The sequence below is a fragment of the Dermacentor albipictus genome, chromosome 1, assembly GCF_038994185.2.
Source record: "Dermacentor albipictus isolate Rhodes 1998 colony chromosome 1, USDA_Dalb.pri_finalv2, whole genome shotgun sequence".
Lineage (NCBI taxonomy): Eukaryota > Metazoa > Arthropoda > Arachnida > Ixodida > Ixodidae > Dermacentor > Dermacentor albipictus.
The window spans coordinates 384,488,421-384,512,197 of NC_091821.1; the positions used below are offsets into that span (position 1 = coordinate 384,488,421).

A 23,777-nucleotide genomic window follows, 5' to 3' on the forward strand; every position below is an offset into this window, starting at 1 on the left:
GGTTATGTTTTTTACTGGATGAATGCAGCGGAAGCAATTTTGGGATCCGGAAACATGTCATAGGCGTTGTGGTTTGGACACCCCCATCGCAAATAATATCGCACAGCATGTTGCTGCCCTTCCTGCCTCAGCGCTACTAAAATATAGTTCCCGAGAGATGCCGATGTTGAAACCAGTTCTGCTCCACCATGCCGGCACGAAAATGACCAAACCTAATGGTCGATGCACATATGTCAATCTTCTTTGAGTTGGAGAGCTGTGCATTTGCCACTGCAGTCTTACGCTGTCGCCGACAGTAGTGTTCTTACTGGTGCATGTTGCTGATCCTGCAAACAGTGTTCGGCATCGGCAAATATTGACCAGAATTATAATAGTAAACCACTTATAGCTTACGTTGAACGTGTACATACGGTCAGGCGACCGATTAGACAAGCAACTGCCTGCACAGTGAATATTTAGGGCGTATAAAACTTGCGTTGGAATCTGCAAGTGAGACTTGGAGCTTCACTTCGGCTGGTAAACGAAACATTTAGCAAAAGATCTCCGATATCTTGACTGTGTTCGCGTTCTGATAAGCATAATGTCAGTTTTCTCACGTTGGCAAAATGTTTTAACACCCATTGCGCCTGTAGATGCCTTCTTATGGGGAGCAATATGAGCAGTGCGACGAGCTGTCATTATGCTCGTATCTAAAATGCCGATCTCTCCTTCGCTCTGCATTGACAGATTTTGTGAAATCAGCATAGACCCGCAGTCCGACGTTCTTTTCGAGATACTTGAATGCGATAACAGATATACTGTATTACTTAAAAATTGAATAGTTCATTAAAGAAGGATTATGACTGACAACGAGGACCATTGGTCACTCCTTTCTCTGTTCTGGCCAGGTCTTTCGGCAAATCAACCATGATCAGGCATGTGTACCAACAAACCTAGCTTTCAATTCTACTACAGTTCATCAAAATGTTAGGCTACAAGCCGGTTGCTTCTCTATAGAGTTTTAACCGCCTATATAGACTTATGATTCCTACACATGCCTACGTATTATGGACTGCCAACTGCATATATAGATTGTTCAAAGATACACATAATGTACGGTGACTTAGACAAAGTAGAGAGTAAATTTTTTTCAGAATATGTCCTGTCTTGCGCACGTAAGGTGGTTCTATGCCGGCTTGGACTCGGGAACATCGAACATCGTTTAGCGAAGAGGAGCTTGTGCAAATAATGAAGCGTGTGTCGCTGGCGTAGAAAGCAACGAGGACGTTGCTACAGTACTTGAAGTCAACATACCTCGGCGACCACCTCTAGACTTAGTGTGCACTTTCAAGCGTGCCAGCCGCTAGTGCTCTTTCTCTCTATCCCTCTCTCTTGCCCCCTCTTTCTCTTTTATCGCTCCTGTATTCCCTTTCACCATTACAGGGTAGCAAACCTGATGTACGTTAGTTAACAACCTCCTTGCCTTTCATTGCTTCGCTCTCTTTTTCTCCCATAGAACCAGCGGCTCAAACAGTCAGCTGTTTCCTGTCACGTTCCTCATCGCTATGCTTTGCACGTTTCAGGAGGACATTGACCGGCGCCTAGTGAGCTTCGTGCACCGGGGCCGCGAGGCGGAGTCGCACGTGGCGCTCGGGGTGTCGGACAAGGGTGGCGGCGGCGGGTCGCCCGGCTCGGACAGCACGCAGACCGTGGTGTTGCGCGTAGTCACCTTCGAGCTGAGTCTGGCCCTGGTCAACAACACGGGTCTCATGGTGGCCCGCGGGGGGTGGGCGACCATCAGCTCCGCCAACCTGTCCGCCGTCACCAACGCCCCCGACCAGAACCTCGAGATACGCTACGAGGTGCGCCCTTTTGTGTTCCATGCACGAACAACACACGAGCACTTGCTACTTCGTCCCCTTTCGTGAAGGCCCTCTTTCAGTTTTTGCAGCTGATTGTAAGGAAAGGGAAAGAATAATTAGGACAGTGTGGTTCGTGCGACACGACTGCATCGTTCAACAGCGAGAAACAATGAAACTCGCATACATAATGAGCTTGAGGTGATGTTCTGCCTCGCCAACTTTGACAAGTAGGCTAGGAATTGGTAACATATGAGGAGTGAGCCGCTGCTGCTAGTAAAGCCATAATAATTTCTTTTCTCCCGCTTCAAACTTACTCGAAATTAGGCGGACATTACAAAAACGAAGCAAATAACAAGAATGAAATGCCATCCATAGAGGAAATATAGTTAAAAAAGTCAAACCAACTATAATCTAAGGACCCCAAGTGGTCTCAGCTTGATGAACCAACTTCATGCGTGGTTTCCGTGTCTGTTCCCTGCATTCTCACACCCTCTTTTGTAGGTGACAAGGCCGCCTCGTCGCGGTACCCTGGAGCGACTCAAGAGTACCGGCCGATGGTCTCCCGTGGGACACTTCAGCCAGCGACACATCGTGCGCAGCAAGGTCCGGTATGTGGATAAGCTCAGAGACGACCCTCAACCGACGCCGCCGATCCAGCCGGAGCCGGGCAAAGGCGACACGGCGGTGAACGCGCCCGACGACGACTCCGCGGCCTCTGACAGCTTCCAGTTCTTCATCTCGTGTGCCAGCGCTCGGGCGGGACCCTTCGAGTTTCGGCTGTCGTTCGAGAGCGTCCAGGCGGTGCACAACGAGCAGCTGACCCTGGAGGGCGTGCTCGAGGGCGTCGTAAGCGCCGCACACCTCACGTACGCCTCGTGGCCCAAGCCGTCGGCCGCCGACGCCGTGGTCTACACGCTCGAGCAGCCGCCACAGGCTGGTAATCTGCTGCTCGCGGCTCTGCCGCACGGCGCCGCGGCTCCAGCGCTGCTTGCGGCAGGCAGTCGCTTCACACAGCTGCAGGTGAGGAGGCGGGTCAAACATAAGTAGCAGAATCCAACGGCTAGTAGACATCATGTTCTAGCAACCGGACAGATCCAGCCTCGCTGAGCCTTGCTCAGCAAGTATAACGTTATCAGCCTTGCTAGCTGATGCAGCTATATGTATAAGATCATCAGACTAAAGAAAAAGCAACCGCTGAACTGAAGTCTCTCTCATACTGACGAACAATATCGCGATAAACGGGACACAAGAAAGAAACGTGACTTGAGCGTAGACTATAACAACTGTGGTTTATTGTGCGGAAACGCGAATGTATAACAAAACACAAACATGTGTAAGAAGCCTAAATATTACCGGTTAAATATTCGATTTATAACTTAGGCATCACAGACGGCCTTGTTATATATGTTTCTGACAGTAAACCACAGTCGCTAGTTTGCGCCCGTGTCATGTTCCTCTCTCGTCCCTTGTTTATCGCGACATTCTTCTTCGGTACGCAATACCAAGTCGTCCAGCATTCAGTATTTCTAAGCACATCCCAGGTATATTCATTAAACTCTGTCGTTCATAAACAAAAATGTATATTATACGCTACCCTCGAATGTGTTACCCTTGTCCTGAAATGCATTATTTCTCGCCGGCACACCGTCGGTTTTCTTTAGTATACGTGTTACACGACTTTCCCGGCAAGATAAGGTCACCGGTGCAATTTGCGGCGGTGTAAACTGCCGCTTTGTCAGCGTTCGTCTATGGCTATTCACTACAGCGTCGCTTATAACTCACTGTCCAGCGTCTGACTTTAGGCACCACACAACTAGGCACCACACAGTCCCGTTGTTTACTATAACACTAATTCGCGCACATAATCAATTGACGTGCAGTACGACTCCAATACACGCAGATCGACCAGGGACTCCTTCGGTACCAGCTCAAACGGCGCGCCCTGACACGAGTGTCGGACGTGTTCCGCTTCCGGGTGTCCACGGACGGCGGGGCGCAGGCGCGCGACCAGGAGTTCCGCGTGTGCCACATGCCCAAGGACGCCGTGCTCGTCAGCGAGGAGCTGACCGTCGCCGAAGGGGGTCAGACGGCGCTCGGAGGGCTGCGGCCGCTGCTGCAGGGCCGCCGGGCGCGCTTCAACGTCACGCGCGCGCCCAGCCACGGCGAGCTACGCCTTCTGGACGCCACCAGCCGAGAGCGCGTTGAGCAGCGCGCCGTGCTCAACTTCACCTCGGAGCAGATGGAGGCCGGCCGTCTGGTGTACCGGCACGATGACTCCGAGAACAGCCGCGACGAGTTCGACTTCGTGGCCTATGAGCAGGGAGAACGACTGCTATACGGCACATTCAGGTAACACTTAACACCCCCACATATCTTAAACTGTAGTACTTATTTCTATGCGTGCAATTTCTGCATTTCAACCCCCAAACTGGCTACTTCTGCGCGGTTACCTGTTAGCTGTATAAGTTCTCTAATCTTACATGGGTCATTTATACGCTATTTTTTTATATGAATTCTACTAATACAATATTGTTCTATTGTTATAACAACTACACTGTTATATTGTAACCATATTCTTATACTAACCAAAATTGTTGCGTTTCACATCGTCGTTGGTGATTTCTGCAGTAGTTAAGGAAGCTTTTTTCTCTTTTCTTTCTTTCTTTTACTGTACCATGTAACATGACTTGTTCGTCTTTTTCTGTAAAACTGTGCCCCCTGATTTGGTCTCACTGAGACTGGCAGTATTGCAAATAAATAAATAAATAAATAACGAGCGAACTTTGCTTTGCTCTACGTCCGACGCATTTGTGGGGCAAAAGTACACTTGTCTGATCCTCGTGTGTTGTACGAAAGCTGAAGTGTTTACCATATAAGGAATGTTGCTTTCTTGGTTTGCGTGTGCACGTTCACCAACGCTGGCATTTGCAGTTCGTGTCGATGGACAGTAGCGTTCCGACAGTGGCATAGTTATTTAGTATATAGTGCACCTACGAACTTGTCTCGCAATTGAGAAAGTCTTACTAGTTGTGGTTTGCAGAGCTGTTAACGATAACCACCATCTGCTGCTACCAAAGAATCTCGCCAGCGACTCCAACACTATAAACGATTTGACTCGATCACATAAAAAGAAAGTGGAATTCAGGGGACATGTCTGCCTAACAGTCGAAAATAGAAAGCTGGCCTTTACACACCTAGGTTCTTATCTATCTTCTACACGCCTGTTTGACATCAACAGAAGACATAATAAAATCATATCCCGGCCCTTAGGTTATCACAGGGGACTTTAACACTAATCACATCACTTGGGAAACCTCAAGAGTTAACGCAGCGGGACGAAGGCTCGTTTCATTTGACTCCAATCATGACCTCTTGCTGCTGAATAACACTAGTCCTACATTTTTTCGGGGTACAGTGTACAGCAGCTACCTGGACTTGACCTTTTTATCACGCCGCTTTGCCACGTGAGTTAAGGGGTTTTGGACATTACTACATGTGGTAGCGATCACATCCCCACTTCCCTTAAGATCGACGGGATGTCTAACACTCATCCTCCTAAAACACTACGAAGAATACATTGGGCTCTGTTTAAAAGCCTACTGTAGGGCACTTATCAGGAAGGTTTCTCCACTAGACTGCAAGAAACTATGAAAGAAGAGGCGCAGACTGCTATGCTCACGCTCATGTGCTATCCCAAGAACTCGCAATTCGACCTGGATCTGGAGCGAATTCACGGGATTCGTCGTCGCACCGGACGAAGATACCGACGCATGAAGTACATTCACGATCTAAGGACAGGCCATCGCACCCCAAAGAAAATACAACGTCGCACTGGATAAACAGAAATCCGAACGATGGAGAATATATGGTGAGACCCTTGACCTCCGTAAACCATTGTCTCATATATGGAGAACTGTGAGAGGCCTACGTTCTATTCCGGAACAACGCTTCCCATTCAAGGCCCTAGCGCTCTTCCAACGCCGACAAGACCTCGACGTAGCGTAAGAATTTTGTGCTGTGATTGCAGGTCAGTCAAGGGGCACAAGTTCCCTTACGTTTAACTACGTTCCAGTCACACGGGATTCAAGCATGAATCTGCCACTCACCACTCAAGAGCTCGATGCGGCACTTATGTAATCAGTCGTCATCATCTGGCCCACATGGTATTTATCTTACCGTATATTGTGCCAACTCGGTGAACAGGCGCGACGCGCACTGCTGCACATCTTCAATAAGTCCTGGCAGGCTGGAGACGTTTCTCAAGAATGGAAGACCAGTCGCCTGGTACCGCTCCTGAAACCTGGCAAATATCTTCTAGAGGTTGTTTCTTATCGCCCAATCGCGCTGGCTAGTTGCATTGGGAAGGTGATGAAACGGATGGATCTTCGCCAGACTTGAATCTTACCTTAAACGCTATGAAGTTTACCCTGACGCCATGGCTCGATTTCGACGTCACCATTGCTCCATTGACAACGTCATCAATTCGGTTACGTGCGTTCAACATCAAAAGGCGTGTAAGCGATTATCTGTTGCTATGTTCTTCAACATCAAAGGAGTATATGACAACGTTCCGCATGAGGCTATATTAGAGGCTCTGGAAATGGTCGGCCTCGGTGGTCAACTCTGTCGTTGGACACGCAGTTGTTTACATATGCGATCTCTCTTTGTGAATACAGAAGACGTCCCAATTTCTCAACATTATTCCCACCGTGGAGTGCGACAGTGTGGTGTATTGAGCCCGACACTCTTCAATCTTGTGCTTATTGGTCTCATAGAATGTCTACCAAATACGGCGAAGTTGTCAATCTATGCCGATGAAATAATCATCTCAAAGTTGACACCTCCAATATCCTTACCTATTCCTCGGGGTACCAAACTAGAAATCGCCATTCTCTTTCTATAACACCATCAAATCCGAGAGTTAATTGTTTTAAATATTCCTTTTTTCCAAGGACCATCACTGATTGGAATAACCTCACGGATGAAGTTGTCAGACAGACATCATTACATTCATTTCAAGAGCATTTGAATTGATTGCTGTTAATTGACCTTGTCGCTGTATTCTCTTGTTGAATCTCTATGTGCAATTTTGTTTTCTTTGTGTCTGTAATTCTGTATCTCACACAATGTTTCCCACCTGCTATGATCTTGTGTACAAGATCGCAGTATTCATAAATAAAATAAATAAAATAAAAATCTGCGTCTGGGCATCTGGTGTAACGCGTCCTGAACTGCGTGCAAGGCTTCAAAAATCTGCGACGTTGATATCGACGTACCTTAGAAAACAAGGCCTCAGGATTTCTCCTGATTAATGTACATTGGTGGCCTTTAGCTAGAAGCCAATGGCTTCGTATGCCATATCCGTCGATGAAGAAATTATCTCTTATGTAAGGACGCACAGGTTCCTACGGGCAGTCATCGACCGGACCTCTGTTGGAGTCCCCATGTGGCCTACCTAAAGAAGCGCCTAACAGTCATCCCTCATCTTTTCAAGTTTATTGGAGGAAAAGCCTGCGGTACTTCAGTACACGTGATGATGCAACTGTACCGGACGCTGTTTCTAGGTTATCTGAAGTACGGCTTGGTAGTGCTGACCAATACCTGAATAACTAACAGCCGTAGGCTCGAAAGCGCTCAGGCCGAGGCGCTTAGGGTTTGGCTAGGGCTGCCACGATGTAAATTAACATCTGAAATCATTGCGATTGCGCATGACTACCCAACCAAGATTCACATTGTTATGGCAGCGCACCGAGGACACGTCAGGCACCTTGCTCGCGCCCCTCTCCACTATCTCGCCTCACTGTCAGTAGACCAACCACGGGCCTCTTTTTGTCAGACGATACTGCCTTATCGTGTATGCCTGCCATCAGAATACACAGCTGCAGTGAGAGTTTTGCTTCCCCCTTGGTGCTTGGCTCAGCCACAAGTTCGACTGACAGTACCAGGGATTCGAACGAAGGAACAACTCTCATCATCAGCTCTCACGCAATTTTCGTTACTCTTGCTGTACGAACGATACAACGATCATATCCACATATACACTGATGGTTCAACCACCGTGGACGGTTCTACAGGATCAGCAATTGTTTCTGCGAAACTCACCACCTTGAAGTTTAAGACATCGCATCAGACTACATAGAAAGCCGCGGAGCTTCTCTTCGTAGTGCATTACGCATACTTTGAGAGGAACCACCTCAAAAGTGGAACATTTTCAGTGACTATAAGGCAGCTATACATTGCTTGCTTTCCGTCTTACGCCATGGACCCTACGAGCAACTAATGCTACAAATCCGCGAGCTCCTTCATCGCCTCTTCGAGCAAGGACACGACGTCACATTTCAGTCGCTCCCTAGCCACTGTGGCATAACGGGTAATGAACAGGACGATGAAGCTGTTCGATCTGCTCATGAAGACGGCGTGCAGGAGCCAGTCCCGCTCTCAAGAACAGATGCAGCAGCGCAACTTCCAGTGCTTGCATATGATGTGTTACAAATGTTGTGGAACTCACATAGTTTCCAGCACACATGTCTGCATCGACTGGACCCCTGTCTGCAACTAAATCCTGCACTTACACTATCCCGACCTGAGACAACGGTAATTTACCGATTCGGGCTTGGCGTCGTAATTACGAAGTCTATTGCTTTCCACATCGGATGGGAGTATAGTGCTGCGTGTGACAACTGCGGCGACGAGGAAACTACCGAACACGTTCTTTGTCATTGTCGCCGATACAGCGCACACAGGCAGTCAATCGTGACCGCGCTGGCACGTCTTGACGACCAGCCATTTTGGGAGTCGAAAGTCCTGGAACGCCGACCTATACAGTCGTCACACCACAAGGCAGTGAAAGCACTCTTGTAATTTTTCATTTCGAGTGGCCTAATAGAGAGACTGTACTTCTCATGGATGTTCACGACCTTTCCTGTATACATTTTTTTCGTTTCTTTGCTTCAACTAGTTCCTTTAACTGTTTCTTGGCTTCTGGGTCATAAATGTGGAGCCAGGATTCATCCTCGGTCACTAACCTATCCAAAAAAATCACTTGTATCATTAAAATGGGCCAAAACATCTCTGGATGCCTCAACTCGTGCCTCTTACTGTTCACTGTTCCACCATTCTGGCACCCATTTCACTGAAAGCTTGCACATGTATAGGATATTGGTAGTAATGAAACCAACACGCCACCGGGAGATGTTGAGTAACTGGGCTATCTTTATGGTGGATATTCCCCTATCCTCAAGAATCAGCTTATGGACAGCATCGCTTGTTGCCGGATCTGTTGAGGTTGTGGTGTTCCCACTGCGGGGTTCATCTTCAATGGTAAAATGCCTTATGTTGAAATGAGAACCTCATGTTTTTACTGTGCTTTAAGAAGGGCACTCATTTCTTAATGTTTCTGACATCTCAGTGTGAACGTCCTTTGCAGACTTTTCCAGAAGAAACAAGAAGTTCATGATGCCCCGTAACTCCAATGACTTGAAACTAGCTTCTACCTCTGCCATCTCAGGTTCTATACGAATATAAAATAGTTATGAAAATCAGACAGAACTCATATTTTCACCATTGCTTAACAAGATATCAAGCTTTTATGTGGCGTTAAGTTTATGTTATAATTCTACATGCAAGTTGGCAAAGCCAGGAACTTTTCAGCACCCCCTCGTATATATTCTAATGGAGAATGTCAGCGTCCTAATGGTTCCAAATGTGTAATTCACCATTAGTTATTTTCCTACACAGCAAACGAAAGTTTATAATGAGTATTATCTGGGACTGTTGAAGCTTCTTTGCGAAGCTGTAATGAAAAAAGGAACATGCGTTGAGAGGACAGCCTTGACGCAGCCTCATGAAAACAGCTCTGCGCAGACATCGTTCATGATAACATTTTCTGGCCAAAAAATGTTTGTCACTTCCAAATTTCGTGGAATTATCTCCATGAGACTTCATTGGGTCCCCTTAATTGAAATCTCTCTGAGTTGAGTATTTGAATCCATCGATGCCGCTTAAGCGAATTCGCCTGTACATCTGCTAATTATTCCGAATATAGCTCTCCAGAAAGCGTTCCTTCCATAGCAGTCGCGCTGGACGCTGTCGAGAGGGACTCTAGAAGTAACTGCACTAAAGGCATAAAAATTACTAGTTTCTAGGCAACACCAGACAAATTGTAATTGAAAAGCCATCAACCTTCCGGACACGCCTAGTAGTCTCCATGGTGGTACTTCTTTTCGGTTAGATTGTGAAGTCACGTGACAAAAAAAATCATTTATGAAGCGTTATGATCAACCACAATATTCGCAATCTTTCGCCACTGCTGTTCTTGTCTACGTCTCTGGAGTCCCTTACTTACAACTTACAAGACATACAAGAGCTACTTACAAGACATACTTAAACTATCTAATACGTACTGCTAGCTGAATATTGCGGACTCTGAAGCATCTGCTCCAGATGCTTCAGAGAGCAAACTTGATTGGTGAGTTGTTACGTGTCCCCTTTAATTATTTGGTTTTGTAGCATATAAGTACTTAAAAGGAAGCTTTAGCTCGGAGCCAACACTGATGCCTCGTGTTCAACTACATTTAAAACATGGAAATGCTTTCGTAAAACACCCACTGGAGCAATTTGAATGACATCTGCGGCAATCAGAGAAAAAGATAAGTTCTAGTGACTGTGGAGTCAAGAATTTCAATTTAGGGCGCGGAAGTTCCACGAAAATTCGTAAACTTCAGAAAAATTGAAGCACGAAATTTACGAATTCATAACTCGGCAACAAAAATATGTATCTCACTTATGTAAACTGCATCTGCTAAAGCAACTAAAATGGACAAATTTGACATATAACCTTAAAGCTCACATGAAATTGTTACACTGTTTAGAAGGGTTTTGCGAGTATCCTACTCACAAATTAGTTATATATTTCCATTGCAAGTGGTGTATAATATATAAATTTTGTCCGCTCATGGTGTATTATTGGGTGCAGTCTAAAAGAATGATTTCATTTTTCATTGTAAAGTTACAGAGTTGTAAACTTAAAAGTGGAGTTTTCTTAATTTTGCAGTTATTAAAAATCTTGCTTAAAAAGCTGACAGCCTATATTTAAGCCATTGGCTTCTAGAGTCGCTGGAATTTTTTTCACGCAGCTAAAGTCATCGAAATTGGTGAAATCATGTGTCATAAAAATTATATCTTTGTTTTTATTTAGCAATTTAGATAAAAGGTACAGACCTTAAGCTTCCTCTTAAGAAAAAAAAGGAAAATTCAGAGAACCGATCAGTGTACTTTCCTGTTCTTCCTTTGCTTCTTTTCTTTGAAATCTTTATCACTGCCAAGCAAGAACCTACCGTACCAGCCATCCCGTCAGTATGTTCCGGTCACCTTTAATTAACCAGCGTGGCTTCCTATTTGTCCAAACCTTCATCGCAGCTAGCGCGACCTACGGTATTTACTACTGCTCCCATTATATGTTGTGTGTGTATGCATACGCAGGATCTCGGTGACGATGCGCAATGACAACCCGCCGGTGCGCGTGGTCGACCGGGTGTTCCAGGTGGTGGCCGACTCAGAGCGGCCGCTCACCTCGCAGGACCTGCGCTACGAGGACGCCGACTCGCCTCCGTCGCAGATTCAGTACACGCGCCGGGACATCCCAAACGGAGCCCTGTTTCACGCCGATAACATGGCGAGCCAGGTGTACCGCTTCACGCAGGCCGACCTGGACAGCGGAAAGATAATTTTCCGGTGAGCTGACACCGATAAGTCCACTCCGTGGATGGGCGCCTGCGGATCTTAGCGAAGTTAATGCTTTGACTGATGTTCGCGACGACAAGGTAGTTATGTAGAGAATGAAGCAAGCAGGTTGAGATTGTGACGCAGGTTTGAGGTTGTGACGCCTGGTGGATGACACCAGGATATCATGTGTGGTTTTGAGGTGCTCTGCTTTCTTTGCTTCTTTGGCTATATTTCTTTTTCATCTTATATGTGTTCAACCACGCGAAAATATATACTGAGACAAATTTAACACTCAGGAAGCTGAGAACAAAGCACCAGGCAGCAGAAGAGAATTCGAAAACGTAGTTGCTTCCACGATCCGGTTGAGATGAGTGAAGATTAAGAGTGATAAAACGCAGGACGTAAACCTCAGTGACGAGACCCTAATCTTTACCTAACATGATTTTGACGTGCTCGATGAGAGCCAGCGGCGGAACCACGAAATTAGACGTTAGAGATCGTACCAGTGCAACCGAAAATCAGCGGACGGGAGGCGATTGAATAGAGAATGATGCTTCTTTACATCCAAAGCCATGTTTGACTTAAAAACCTACAAGTAAAAAGAATATTAGCATTCAGCACGCTAGTGCGTTCTACTTGCGAAGAGCATCAATCTCTGCTTTTCGTGTCCGAAGTAAATGCGTCTCCTGCTCAGCAAAGGCCGATTAAAACTAATCCTCGGGTTCAACCTTTTTTTTCTGTCGTTATTTCTATAACCCGTCGAAAGCGCGAAACCGCAAAAAACTTACGACATCGCATGAATCAACCTGTCAGATAGATCATCACACCTTCGTGTGACAGGTTGATGCACGGTGTTTGTGATCTCTGCGGGTGTGCATGCTATGGGCGTGCGTGCTGGTTCAGCTTCGTTTAATTCTTTGCCCACAGTCCTTGCAAATAGTACAGTGCTCTCAAAAATTAAATCCAGATGGCGGTAAGTGAACACAAAGTATGCGCTCGATAATACGTCCCGCATTTTCGTGCTGCAGAAGTACTGTTTCAAAAAAAAATGTCGTACCGACCTTCAACAAGTCGCAACTCTCCTGGATAGAGCAACAAGTAATGCTCCCGCATGGGACCGAAATCTTTTTGTATTGGTGCAGGCACAGTGGCGCACCGTCAGCCCGCGCCGTACTTTGGGTGACAGACGGACAGTACTACGCATCCGGGGTGCTCGAGATACGTGCCTCCAAGCCGTTCGTGAGGGTAAGCCGTAGTAATTCTCCATAACGTCAATTTTGGAAGTGTTGTTAATGGCGGAACTCGCCACGTGGACTCAGTGGCTGTGGTTATTGCATTCTGCTGCTGAACATGAGGTCGTAGATACAATTTTTTGGCTGCTGCTGCTGCGTTCTACTAGGGGAGGAATGAAAAAAAAAATGCTCGTGTGCCAAGATTTAGGCTCACGTCAAAGGGCACCATGTAGTCGAAATTAACCCGTAGCCACCCACTACGACGTCCCTTGTACAGCCCGTGGGTTGCTTTCGAACATTAAACCCCATGATATTAATTTTGACTTTCTTGTGAATGGTCTACCTTTCTAAATACGCCAAACAGGTTGACAGGAATATGGAAACTTGGGATTATTAGCAGTCGGCGGGCAGGGAAGCGCCATAGTAGCGAGACTTCGCCTTTTCACACAAGGCATCTTGTCTTCGTCAGCATAACAGCTGTTGTCCTGACTAAGCCCTCTAGTTGAAACTTTGGCTCCGAACTGTGGCTTCCTTGTACTGTTATCCAGGCGAAGGCAAGTCTTGTGAAAACGCTGGCTCCGAGCTGACGTTTTCCTTGCTCGCCTAGTGTTAATCTACGATTTCAAAGTCACAATACAGTCACAAAGGGCCGGGATCCATTCTCCAATTTCGTACCTTTGAGTGATCCGTAATGGCAGACGCCATCCAAACGTGACGGCGGACATAATCGTGAAGGTCGCCGTCAAATGGCAAACACTTCTTCCAGAATAAAGCTTTGTGAAATCCACGCCAGGTCTTCTCCACCTTCAACGACACGCTTTTTTAGAACTAATTTCGTTTTCGTTGACACTGAACACGGAAAAAGACACGGACTATCGGAGAAGGGACCACAAAACACATGTGAGACTTTTCAACTCGTGCTTTATAATGAGCATATCAAAACATATAGCAGGAAGGCGAGTGTGAACGTGCAAGTATAATACACCCCCCCCCCCCCCTCCGCCTTCCTAGTTGTGGCAAGAGACACGAAGACAAGAAAGGCGGCTGGTATCCGTAGATGCGCGGTGGCGTCCTCACCGCTACGCGTTATAGAGTGAAGTAGAGACGAGCAGCAGAAGCCAAAAGTCGCAGTCTTCAATTGAGCGGGGCCAGTTGAGGTCATAGCAGTTACAGGTCATGATAAGTATAGGTCATGGCCCATCTGTTGGCGGAACAGAACGCAAAATGTGCTCTGTCGCGCGGCGATGCAATAAAGAAAAATGAGGTATTAGTGTTGGCCTGGCTCTCCTATTCTGTGTGTTGGGATTTTCCAGCAAGTGAAACTTTTCATTACACTGAAACCGCACTCAGACGAGGGATCGTGCAAGCTTCGCTACAGTTACGGCACAATCATGTGCCTTTTCATCTAGCTATGTTACAAGATTAATTGAAATTCGTTTCATGTACGTTTGTTCATTTATTGAGCCTTCGTTTCCGAACCTTCACGTCCATGCAGGTGGCAGTCAACACGGGACTAGTAGTGCGGCGTGGTGATGCAGCGCCCCTGAGTTCGGCCAACCTGTCTGCAGAGACGAACCTGCGCGCAGGAGCGGGAGCCATCACCTACAAGGTCACCTCGCACCCTCGTCGCGGTCTGCTTATGGTTGGAGGCGCCGAGGCCCGGCAGTTCAGCCAGACTGACCTTGATGCTCAGGCCGTATGTTGCCCTCCATACAGTCGCGGTGTAGTCGCAGGTATCGCACTATAGTGAGGTGCTTTTGTTGGCGAGTGCCAGTTGGCTTATTCTGTAGACTTCGGCTCTTTTACCGAGCTGACGGGCATATGCCGCATAAGAAATGCCTTGCCATTGCTGCGTTTGTTCGACCGTTTCACACTTCGTAAAGAAATGACGCACGCAGACAGGCAGGCAACCAAGAAATGTTGGATAAACCATTCCCATGTGGATGCCACAGTAAAATATTGAAGGCTAACTAAATCAGAAAATTAGTGCCATCGTAATAAGCGGAAGCTGTTCTTTGTCTTGCATAGAAGCCACGCATACTGCTAACACAGCAGCAGGGTAAGCGCTGCGCAAAGCCAAGAAGTTGTAGAAATTTTTCAAATCTAAGCAACTCCTAGTGGCTAACATCAAATGCTGTGATACTATGAAGAATTGCTCATCATCAGCCCCTATAAAGTTGCTCGTCATCATGCATTTGATGACGAGGACATGGGTGCAACATCTGTCAACCGAACGCATGGAAACAAGATAATACGAAACGGGGCGCTGCCTTTCTTTTTTTCATTTTTTTTCATCTCACGCAGCGGATTTGGGTGATGAGCGCCTTCCACCGCCGTTTTCTACCACAGTGGCAGTCGTTATAAACAAATGCTAAGAAACGCATCACGGCACTTGCTCCTATAATAACTGCAGCGTCTCACAGCTGGAGAGTTGGAGCGATCACACGAGCGTCGCGAGCCGGAAATTTACGACAGTAAAAGAGAGACAGAAAAAGGGTGAATGGATAAATGAAAGTTGATTTCAGACCCTTGTTCGGAGATACTGTTTTTAGATTGTCACTGACTGACGAGTATTACTAGGTGTCGCCCAGCACGTTACGTACGTGCGACGTACCTGAAGAAGACTTACATTTCGTGAGTGAGCCAAGCATTCCAAGATGTGGAATGCAGTGTTGGTGAAAACTGCATTGAGTGCAATTGGCCTGGTACTCTTGGGTTATGAGCCAGTCTTTGTCATGAATTATGTGTAAAAGCGTGGAAATCCACGCAGTGAGGCCAGCGGAGGGTTGGGGTGGGGTGCGGGGGTGCTATCAATTCATTACGATTAGAGAGAGAAAAAAATATTAATGGCATGCGACAGTCTTGGCATGCCGCTTCAGGTGAGATGGGGAGGGGATGAAAGCAAGATGAAAAAGAAACAAAGCGAAAAAGGCACATAAACTAGCACATAAATACGCGCGGAATGCACTGACACGAAAGTTACTCGTACTTGCCGAGTTTCATTCAGGACGGTATCCGGCAGCAACGCTATAAGTGCCTTAGTGAGAAGTAGTCTGTTCGGAGCCTGGCGGCATACCTACGTTGTAGTTGTAGACCCGCCTCTCATTTCAGTCCCCTTGTCGTAGGGTGAGGAGTTGCCAGAGGCAAGTGGTGGAACTGCTAACGTCGTTGGCAGTTGTCCTGCATATTGTTTTCTCGAATCTTAGTATTTTATCAGAAATCTTATTCCAAGCAGGTATGCCTCGCTACGCTGCAGTTCAATTCGGAGCACTTCTATGCTATCCTGCATGACGTCCACAGCCACGCCTTAGATCTTTATATACCACAGACAAGATCTGCATACTTCCTTAAATGATTCAAAAATACTCTGTAAAAACGCGAGCACTCTATATTATTGTTGGTGTGTTTTGCCTCAAACTATAGTTAACGCTAGGACATCGAAATTAGAATCTGCGCTGAATTTTTCTGTTTTCACTGCTTAGAAAGAGCCCCCTAACCAAATCTTGTTTTTCTTTTCAACTAAGATCGACGGCAAGGCAGTGCTCCTTTATAAGCATTACGGGTCTCGACGAACTTGATCCAGTTGCCTTAAATTGTAAGAAGTATAATATTCGCTCAAGCATTTCGAGAACGCCGACGCCCTGCTGTCGAGCGCCGGCGCACTTAGGACGTTATTTGCGCTGAACGAACACCGTCAGAGATGCATTTTGCTTTCGCAGTTCAACTCCCCATCTGTTCCTCGCTAAAACACAGCCATCCGCGCTCCTACTGCTTCTTCGTACTTTCCTTTCGCGACCTTAGCCATTCGAGAAACGGACAACGCTAAACGAGACAAGCACTTCCATAATAGGTACGCGCACGCAGGTAGAGTACGAGAGCGTGGACGGCGGTCAGGACTCGGCGCCTGCTGCCGCTTACCACGACTCGTTCGGGTTCGTGGCCTTCCTCGGAGACACCACGTCGGCACCGGCCAACTTTCGGCTCACGGTGTACCCGGACAGCTTCTGGGAGCCCCTGGAGGTGTTGCGTAATGCAACCTTGTTCGTCGACCATGGTGAGCAGTGGCCTTGCTCCCGACCGACGTTTTCATTAAAATTCGACACGCGACCCGTATCACCTCGTAGACATAATCGGAGCGCTTTAGCCAGCGCAAAACGAAACATGCGAAACGGGTGGGACGATAGCGGCGGAACTGCAGCTTTTGGAGAGGCGCAGTGTCTTGTTGATCTTGGCCGAGTAGACTTGAGGTGCTGTGCATTCTTTGGGCTATGACAGGGTTCGTTGTTCTGGACGTTTGCGAAGTTAGCGGGACATTCGTGGAAAGGGCGGCGAAGACTTCTAAAAAAGACGCTAGAGCTGGGCGAGTTGGTACGTTTCTAGAAAATTGTAACAGCTCGCAAAGGACGAAGGATGGCGAAAGACACAGCGCCCGTTTTGTGTCTTGCACCGTCTTTCGTCACCGTTTTGTGCACTGTTACTATAGGTGACAAAAAAAGGGAGGGGGGAGGATTTCTATGCATCTACAACGTATCGATGCCACTATTACCGCAAAAAGTTACAGGGTTTGTCGCATTCCTGGAATGCCTCCCATAGGCAAACACGTGATGAACCACGCGAAAAAGATACTGTGCTATCAAACGGGACGCAACAACAAGGAACCCGCAAACACGGCACTCTTTGGCGCATCTGGTAGTGCTGTTTTACGTGTAGTCAGGAAATAACAAGCCCATCGGTCACTCCTTGATCAACATTGCGTAGATTCGCGCAGAGACCTCATACGCCTTTGAAAAGGTTGTAATCTTGTCCTCGCGTGTTTTTTTTTTTATTACTACAGTTTCACGCTTAATTCGAGAAAATCTGTTGAAGGGGCCTTGTACAAGTTTAGTGAGAGGTATCCCTTCTTTGTTTATTATTCTTTTCTTGCGCACGTTCACTTTCTTTATAAGGAACTTGCCCTGAAAGCAGTAGATATCTGCAATAACGCCTTTCCTGGGCAAATTATTTAGGTCTCAGTTTCTGAAAGGAACTTGAGTCAGGGCAGCGTTTTCAACCGTCCGTCGTCACCTCTTTCGATTGCTACAGTGATCACTGTCACTTCAGGAAAAGCTAGGTAATCTGCTTCGTGGTTTGATGTATGAACATTTTCGCATGAAATCCTGACAGTTTCCGTACCCTTACCAAGGGCAGACGCTGGGAGCGACCATCGTTTACTTTCTCAAACCAAGACTCAAACTTTGTAGAACACCCCGCTTGTGTCGAACTGTCGCCTCCACCGGCTTGATCCTACACTGAAGCTGCAGATTTCTTCGCTCGTCTCTCGGAGTGATGCAACTTTACTGTGCCGGCTCTGGTTGGAGGTGGCTGTTACCAAAGCCTACTCGTTCCTTATGGAAGTGTCCGACATACCGATTTGTGATTCATGCAACTGTGAAGAGACGATCGAACATGTGTTGTGTTTTTGGGATCTTTATGACATCTAATGTGACGTTCTTCGGAATGTGTTAGACCGATTAGACAGCAGACCATTTTCAGAGACAAAGAGCCTTGAACCATGGCCCTACGCGTCGCAGGCTTACAATACGGCGCGGGCATTGCTACGGTTCCTGAAATTGACTGGCCTCAATGGCCGGTTGTAGGTGTGAAGTGATGGCCAACCGTTCGTGCTCGCACTGAGACTACTTTCTCTCCCTTTCCTTTTTTTCATCCCTTAAACTCCCGTCCCACGTACAGTGTAGCAAACCGGACGTGTCTCTGGTAGACCTCCCTACCTTTCCTTCCTTCTCTTCCTCCTCCTTCGTAGCACCATCATCAGTGCATATAACGACCGGTGCTCTATGTCGGTGTTTTTAACTCGCAAACAAAGCGAGGGCTCTGTGCATGTCAAAATTATGAAGTGCCAGTGCCTGCTTCGCAACTGTACTTGCTTGCGTGCTAGGATACAAGATAAACAACAGATTCACGATGAGGGGCGCATGAAAACGGAAATACAAAGGTGTGAAACCTTAAGGTGTGAAACCTTAACCTTATATATATATATATATATATATATATATATATATATATATATATATATATATATATATATATATATATATATATATATATATATATATAGTAGGCAAAGAGGGTTTCTTCAGGCTACCTTTCAAACGTAAAGAACTTGAGTGGTGCTACAAGGTAAACAGAACAAGTATTTAATTTCGACAGTTTCGATCGGTGGACCGATCTTCGTCAGGGTTTACAAAAAAATGGCAGTTCGGCCGTGCTAGGGAAGACACCAGACCGGGTACCCGGTCGTTCTTACATACATCAATCATGCATCACTGTTCCTCTCGGATTGATGTATGTAAGAACGACCGGGTACCCGGTCTGGTGTCTTCCCTAGCACGGCCGAACTGCCATTTTTTTGTAAACCCTGACGAAGATCGGTCCACCGATCGAAACTGTCGAAATTAAATACTTGTTCTGTTTACCTTGTAGCACCACTCAAGTTATATATATATATATATATATATATATATGTGTATATATATATATATATATATATATATATATATATATATATATATATATATATATATATATATATATATATACATATGTATAGACTCTTGACTGGTTAACATCCCTTTGACTTTCTCATAGGCGAGCCTTTCCACTTTGCTTTCTTTGCATCTGTCTTGGTGCTGCTATGCGTTGATGCGGCAACCCTTCTGACGGAATATGATATGTCACTATCTGTAGCTATGGTATTTCATGAACGTTTTCGGTGTCGATGCCAACGTCGCCGAAGAGCGGCAGCAGCCTCTCAATGCGCTGAATTGCCTGCACCATTCTTTTGAAGATCGCGAATTCCTTCCGCATCCGCGGGCAATCCTTTGATGAGGCCTTGGGAGGACCACTGCACTTAGGGCAGTTTAGAACGTCTGTGCTGCAGGCGTCTTCTGAATGGGACTCAGAGCACCGCGGGCACATGAGGTTGTTCATGCGGACAACCTTTACGTGGCCAATCTTGCAACACTTCGAATACTGAAGGGGCTCCGGTACCAATGGTCGTACTGGAAGGCGAACAAGTCCTACTTTGACGTGGGAAGGAGTGCTGTCTCCTTCAAGCAAAAACTTCAGATAGCGTGTGTTTCCTAGTCTGAAAATCCTCGTAATGAAAGTTCCTTATGTTGTTGGTTTGATCAGTATTGGCAAGTCGTCATTCAGGGATTGCAGCGTCGACGTCATAAATGACGGCCGCAGTACCATCACCGCTTGTAGGGATCGTTGATCGCACCTTTACACTGTTTATCTCTGTTATATACCGTAGGCCTTGTAAGGCGCTGCAATATAACACGTCAACTGCCAGGGCATTTTTGCGCGAGTTTATACTCACGTCTTTCATCTCATTTGGTGCGATTTTCTCGAGCAATGAAGAAAGGACCTGCCTGTTTAGGAGCCGCAAATTGGTCGCCGCGTCCACGGACATGAAGAGCACAATGTGAGGCCAGCGCTGCGGTGCACTGTTCATGTTAGGAGTACTTGGCGACGAAGATGCCTGCTGTAGTCTTTTTTTGACTCATCACGACTTTGAAGTCATCGTCCGACGAGTCGTAGCTGTCCGAGCATAACTCAGTGGCCTCGCGGTCTGTATCGATTGACGCACTTCCACCTTTCCAGGACGCTATCCGACCTGACGGTTGCGCACCGGGAAGGTCCTCGGAGATCTCTTCATCCATTGCCGCAAGGAGGAAACGGCAGCTCCCAAAAATGTAGGGAAACAAAGCGAAAAAGCAGAGGCAGAATTACAAGCATTCTATTAAACAATCACTTAAAACAGGCACTGAAGAAAGAGCCCAAGGACACAAACATCAAGACAGATAGCTAAAAAGAATCGTTTTTTGATATTCACCTCAACACACATAAATTATGTATAAAATATATATATGTGGGAGCGGCCCGCTGTGTCGCCTTAAGGTGCGGTGCTTTTTAGGGTGCTTGTAATAAAGTTCTTCATATCCGTATCCGTATAAGATAATTTATTGTCAAGCCCAAAAAAACTTGCTCTTCAGCTAGTAGTTCGATAACTTGTGAAATCAATGTAGGGCAAATAAAACAGATACAAAAAGCACAAGACCGGACACGACGATCGCTACAGGATGTTCGGTCTTGTGCTTTCTGTATCTGTTTTAGACCGGACACCCTGTAGCGCCCATGGTGTCCGGTCTTGTGTTCTTCGTGCTTGATCAATGGTTTCTCCGAGCATTGCCTTACTGTTTCACCACGCCTCCTTAACGAACGCAGGTGACATCGCAGTCTTGAACTCGTCAACCCTGCTTGTCAGGCACCAGGCGATGGAGCCAGTGAACATCACATTCAACGTCATCCAGACACCACTCTCCGGGCGAATACTGTTGGGCGAATATGCCGCCAGTTCGTTCACGCAGGCTGACGTGAACGCGGGGAGCGTGCGGTACCAGCACACCGGTAATGGGAGCGAAGACAGCGTTGTACTGGAGGTGTCAAACGGCATCGCGTCCCACGATCGACTGGACCTTTCTATTCGCGTGGTGCCTCAGGTCATCCTACTCGAGACAGGCAACGTGAGCGTGCAAGAAGGCGGCCAAGCTATTTTGGACGCATCGCACATCAGCGCCGGACCCTTACGTGAACTTCTCCCGCAACTTCTGGTCATCGAACCCCCGCAGCATGGCCGCCTTTCATCGACGGCCTTCTCTCCAGAACAACTGGACGCTGGAGAGCTCAAGTACCAGCACGATGGCAGTGAGACACTCAGGGACTGGTTCACTGTGGTGGCCCGAGGTGCGGGTCGGGAGAGCTTGCCCGGTACGGTGCACGTGTCTATACAGCCTGTCAATGATGAGGCCCCTTACATCGGCAATAACACTGGCCTGGACCTGTGGGAAGGCGCCGTGGCACCCATCTCAGCCACACACCTGGCGGCCCTCGACGATGACTCGGAGGCGTCCCAGCTGCGGTTCCACATATCCACACCCAGCAACGGTTACGTGGCCCTAAAGAACGACACGAAGACCCCGTTGCTGTCATTCACCCAAGACCAGCTCAACCGTGGACTGGTCGTCTTTGTGCACACCGGTGGGTGTAGGTACCCGCCTCTTGAGTCGGGCACCGTCCTCTGTAGTGTACGCACTTGCACTAGAATGTAGTCATTGCGAATTGTATTCGACAAACGTATTTGTCTACCTGTCCTGCCTGGGGCTGCCTCTGAGTGACTCGTTTGTGCATGGTAGTATACTTGCCTCTCTCGGTAACTGCATATCAACCAAAGCAGTGAATTCCGTACATTTTCGGCTTCGGTAATCAGGTTGATATCCATTTGAAGTCAGTGTTACAGCATATCCTCCTGAGACCCGGGATGTATTTTGGTGCACAGATTTTTCCCAAACTTCCAGAATAAGTCAGTAGGGTTGAGAAGGGGAAAAGTGTTAAATGTTTTTTCAACAGCCCTGATAGTTTCAGCTCAGCGCGATGTCCAATATATTGGACACTGGGATGCTACTCGGTCTTTTTTCACCCAGCGCGCACGTTATGACGTACCGCAGATATTGCGCTCAAACTCGTGTGCAAAAACATTTTAATAACTCAAAAGGCAAAGTAGTGAATAAAGTACATAAAAGGAGCATTCCTTTGCTCAACGAAAATTTTGCTCTCGTTTTCACTTCCTGTGGGCAATTTCAAAACACCTTTGTGTCCTTGGTGAAGCAGAAGAAGAGCCGACATTTTAGTGCAAAAAAACTTTGTTTTCATGTCGCAGCCCTGTAGTCTGCAATGGGCAGCGTTTGTAGTGTGTGCCAGCATTGAGCACTGGGTAGAGCTCTTTTCTTGGGGTTCTCGAGGAGGCAGTCGAGCCTGCTTTGATGGCGGATGCCACTCAGCTTCATTTTCACTCTCCGTTTCATCCTGCTTCTTCCCGTAAGCCACGAGAGTCTCAGCAACAGATTGGCAGAACTGCATATATTTGAGTATTTCTTTCCACTGTTTCTTTAGGGAGCGTATGTCCCGCGTGTACTGCACCCAGGTGTTGCTGAAGGCAATGTCGAAGAGGTGAAAGATGACTCTGATTGTCCACTTGTTGACGCGTGTTTTTATTCTGCAGTAACTTTTCATTCGGTCTGCCTTGTCAACACCGCCCATATTGACGTTGTACATGCGCACAATATCTGGTAGAGGGATATCGATATGTTTTTCCCTCACGAGACCATGGTGCACCTGCGACAGGTGTCTTGTGGGTCCCAGCCATGGATTGAAAAAAGAAAAGTATCGGCTTAATTCATCAGACACGCGAGGCCGGTCCCCTAAAGAAAAGAAAGAGACGCGATTTTGTCCACAAGCCACTAAATGCCAACAGTACTCGTCTGCTGTTCATAACAAGGCCATCACAAAAGCGCAGTAAAAGAAACCGGGTTGAGTCCTAGCGTCCAACGTAATGGACACGCGAAATCAAAGGAAGTGTAAAATAAAGCAAGCGCGTGAACGGTTTAAATTCCGTATTCTGCGCGTACGCTGTTGTATTAACTTTAATATAAAATCAAAGATATGCCCTGAAAGCAGGTCGAAATACGAGAAACCGTGCTTGCTTCTACGGCAGTTGCCGTAAAACGTCGCGCCGCAGAATGCCGCCATTGTGGAACTGTTTTGGCGAGAATTTGAACGATGTATTTTGATTAATGCTGCATAGATGGCGCAAGCAGGTGTCCAATAAGTTGGACAGCGCGGTTTTATGAGGATGAAAGCCTTGTCACAGGAGTACTGTCTCATTACTGAATGTCCAATATCAAACTTGGGACAAATCCCCATAAGGGACAAATCCCCATAGCCGGGTCTCAGGAGGATATTAGAGCCTGCATGACCCATAGTGATAATGTTTTCTTGAGAGTGGTGAATTCAAGGGGCGAGTTTTCTTGTTACGCAGGTTCACCCGCTGGGGGTTTCAAGTTCCAAGTGACAGACGGTC

The 23,777-nt window shown here is 47.0% G+C and overlaps 1 protein-coding gene across 1 annotated transcript in view; it reads left to right on the plus strand.

Annotated features, from left to right (window-relative positions):
- Window positions 1-23,777, plus strand: part of LOC135902426 (chondroitin sulfate proteoglycan 4-like) — a 154,154-nt gene that overhangs the window by 125,602 nt on the left and 4,775 nt on the right. The window contains exons 6-14 of the mRNA XM_065432474.2: window positions 1,563-1,841; window positions 2,343-2,861; window positions 3,742-4,190; window positions 11,322-11,573; window positions 12,707-12,809; window positions 14,292-14,492; window positions 16,661-16,850; window positions 21,086-21,898; window positions 23,736-23,777. The exon at window positions 23,736-23,777 is cut by the window's right edge and continues 1,531 nt beyond it. Coding sequence (XP_065288546.1) covers window positions 1,563-1,841; window positions 2,343-2,861; window positions 3,742-4,190; window positions 11,322-11,573; window positions 12,707-12,809; window positions 14,292-14,492; window positions 16,661-16,850; window positions 21,086-21,898; window positions 23,736-23,777 — 2,848 coding nt within the window. The remainder of the gene's footprint in view (window positions 1-1,562; window positions 1,842-2,342; window positions 2,862-3,741; window positions 4,191-11,321; window positions 11,574-12,706; window positions 12,810-14,291; window positions 14,493-16,660; window positions 16,851-21,085; window positions 21,899-23,735) is intronic.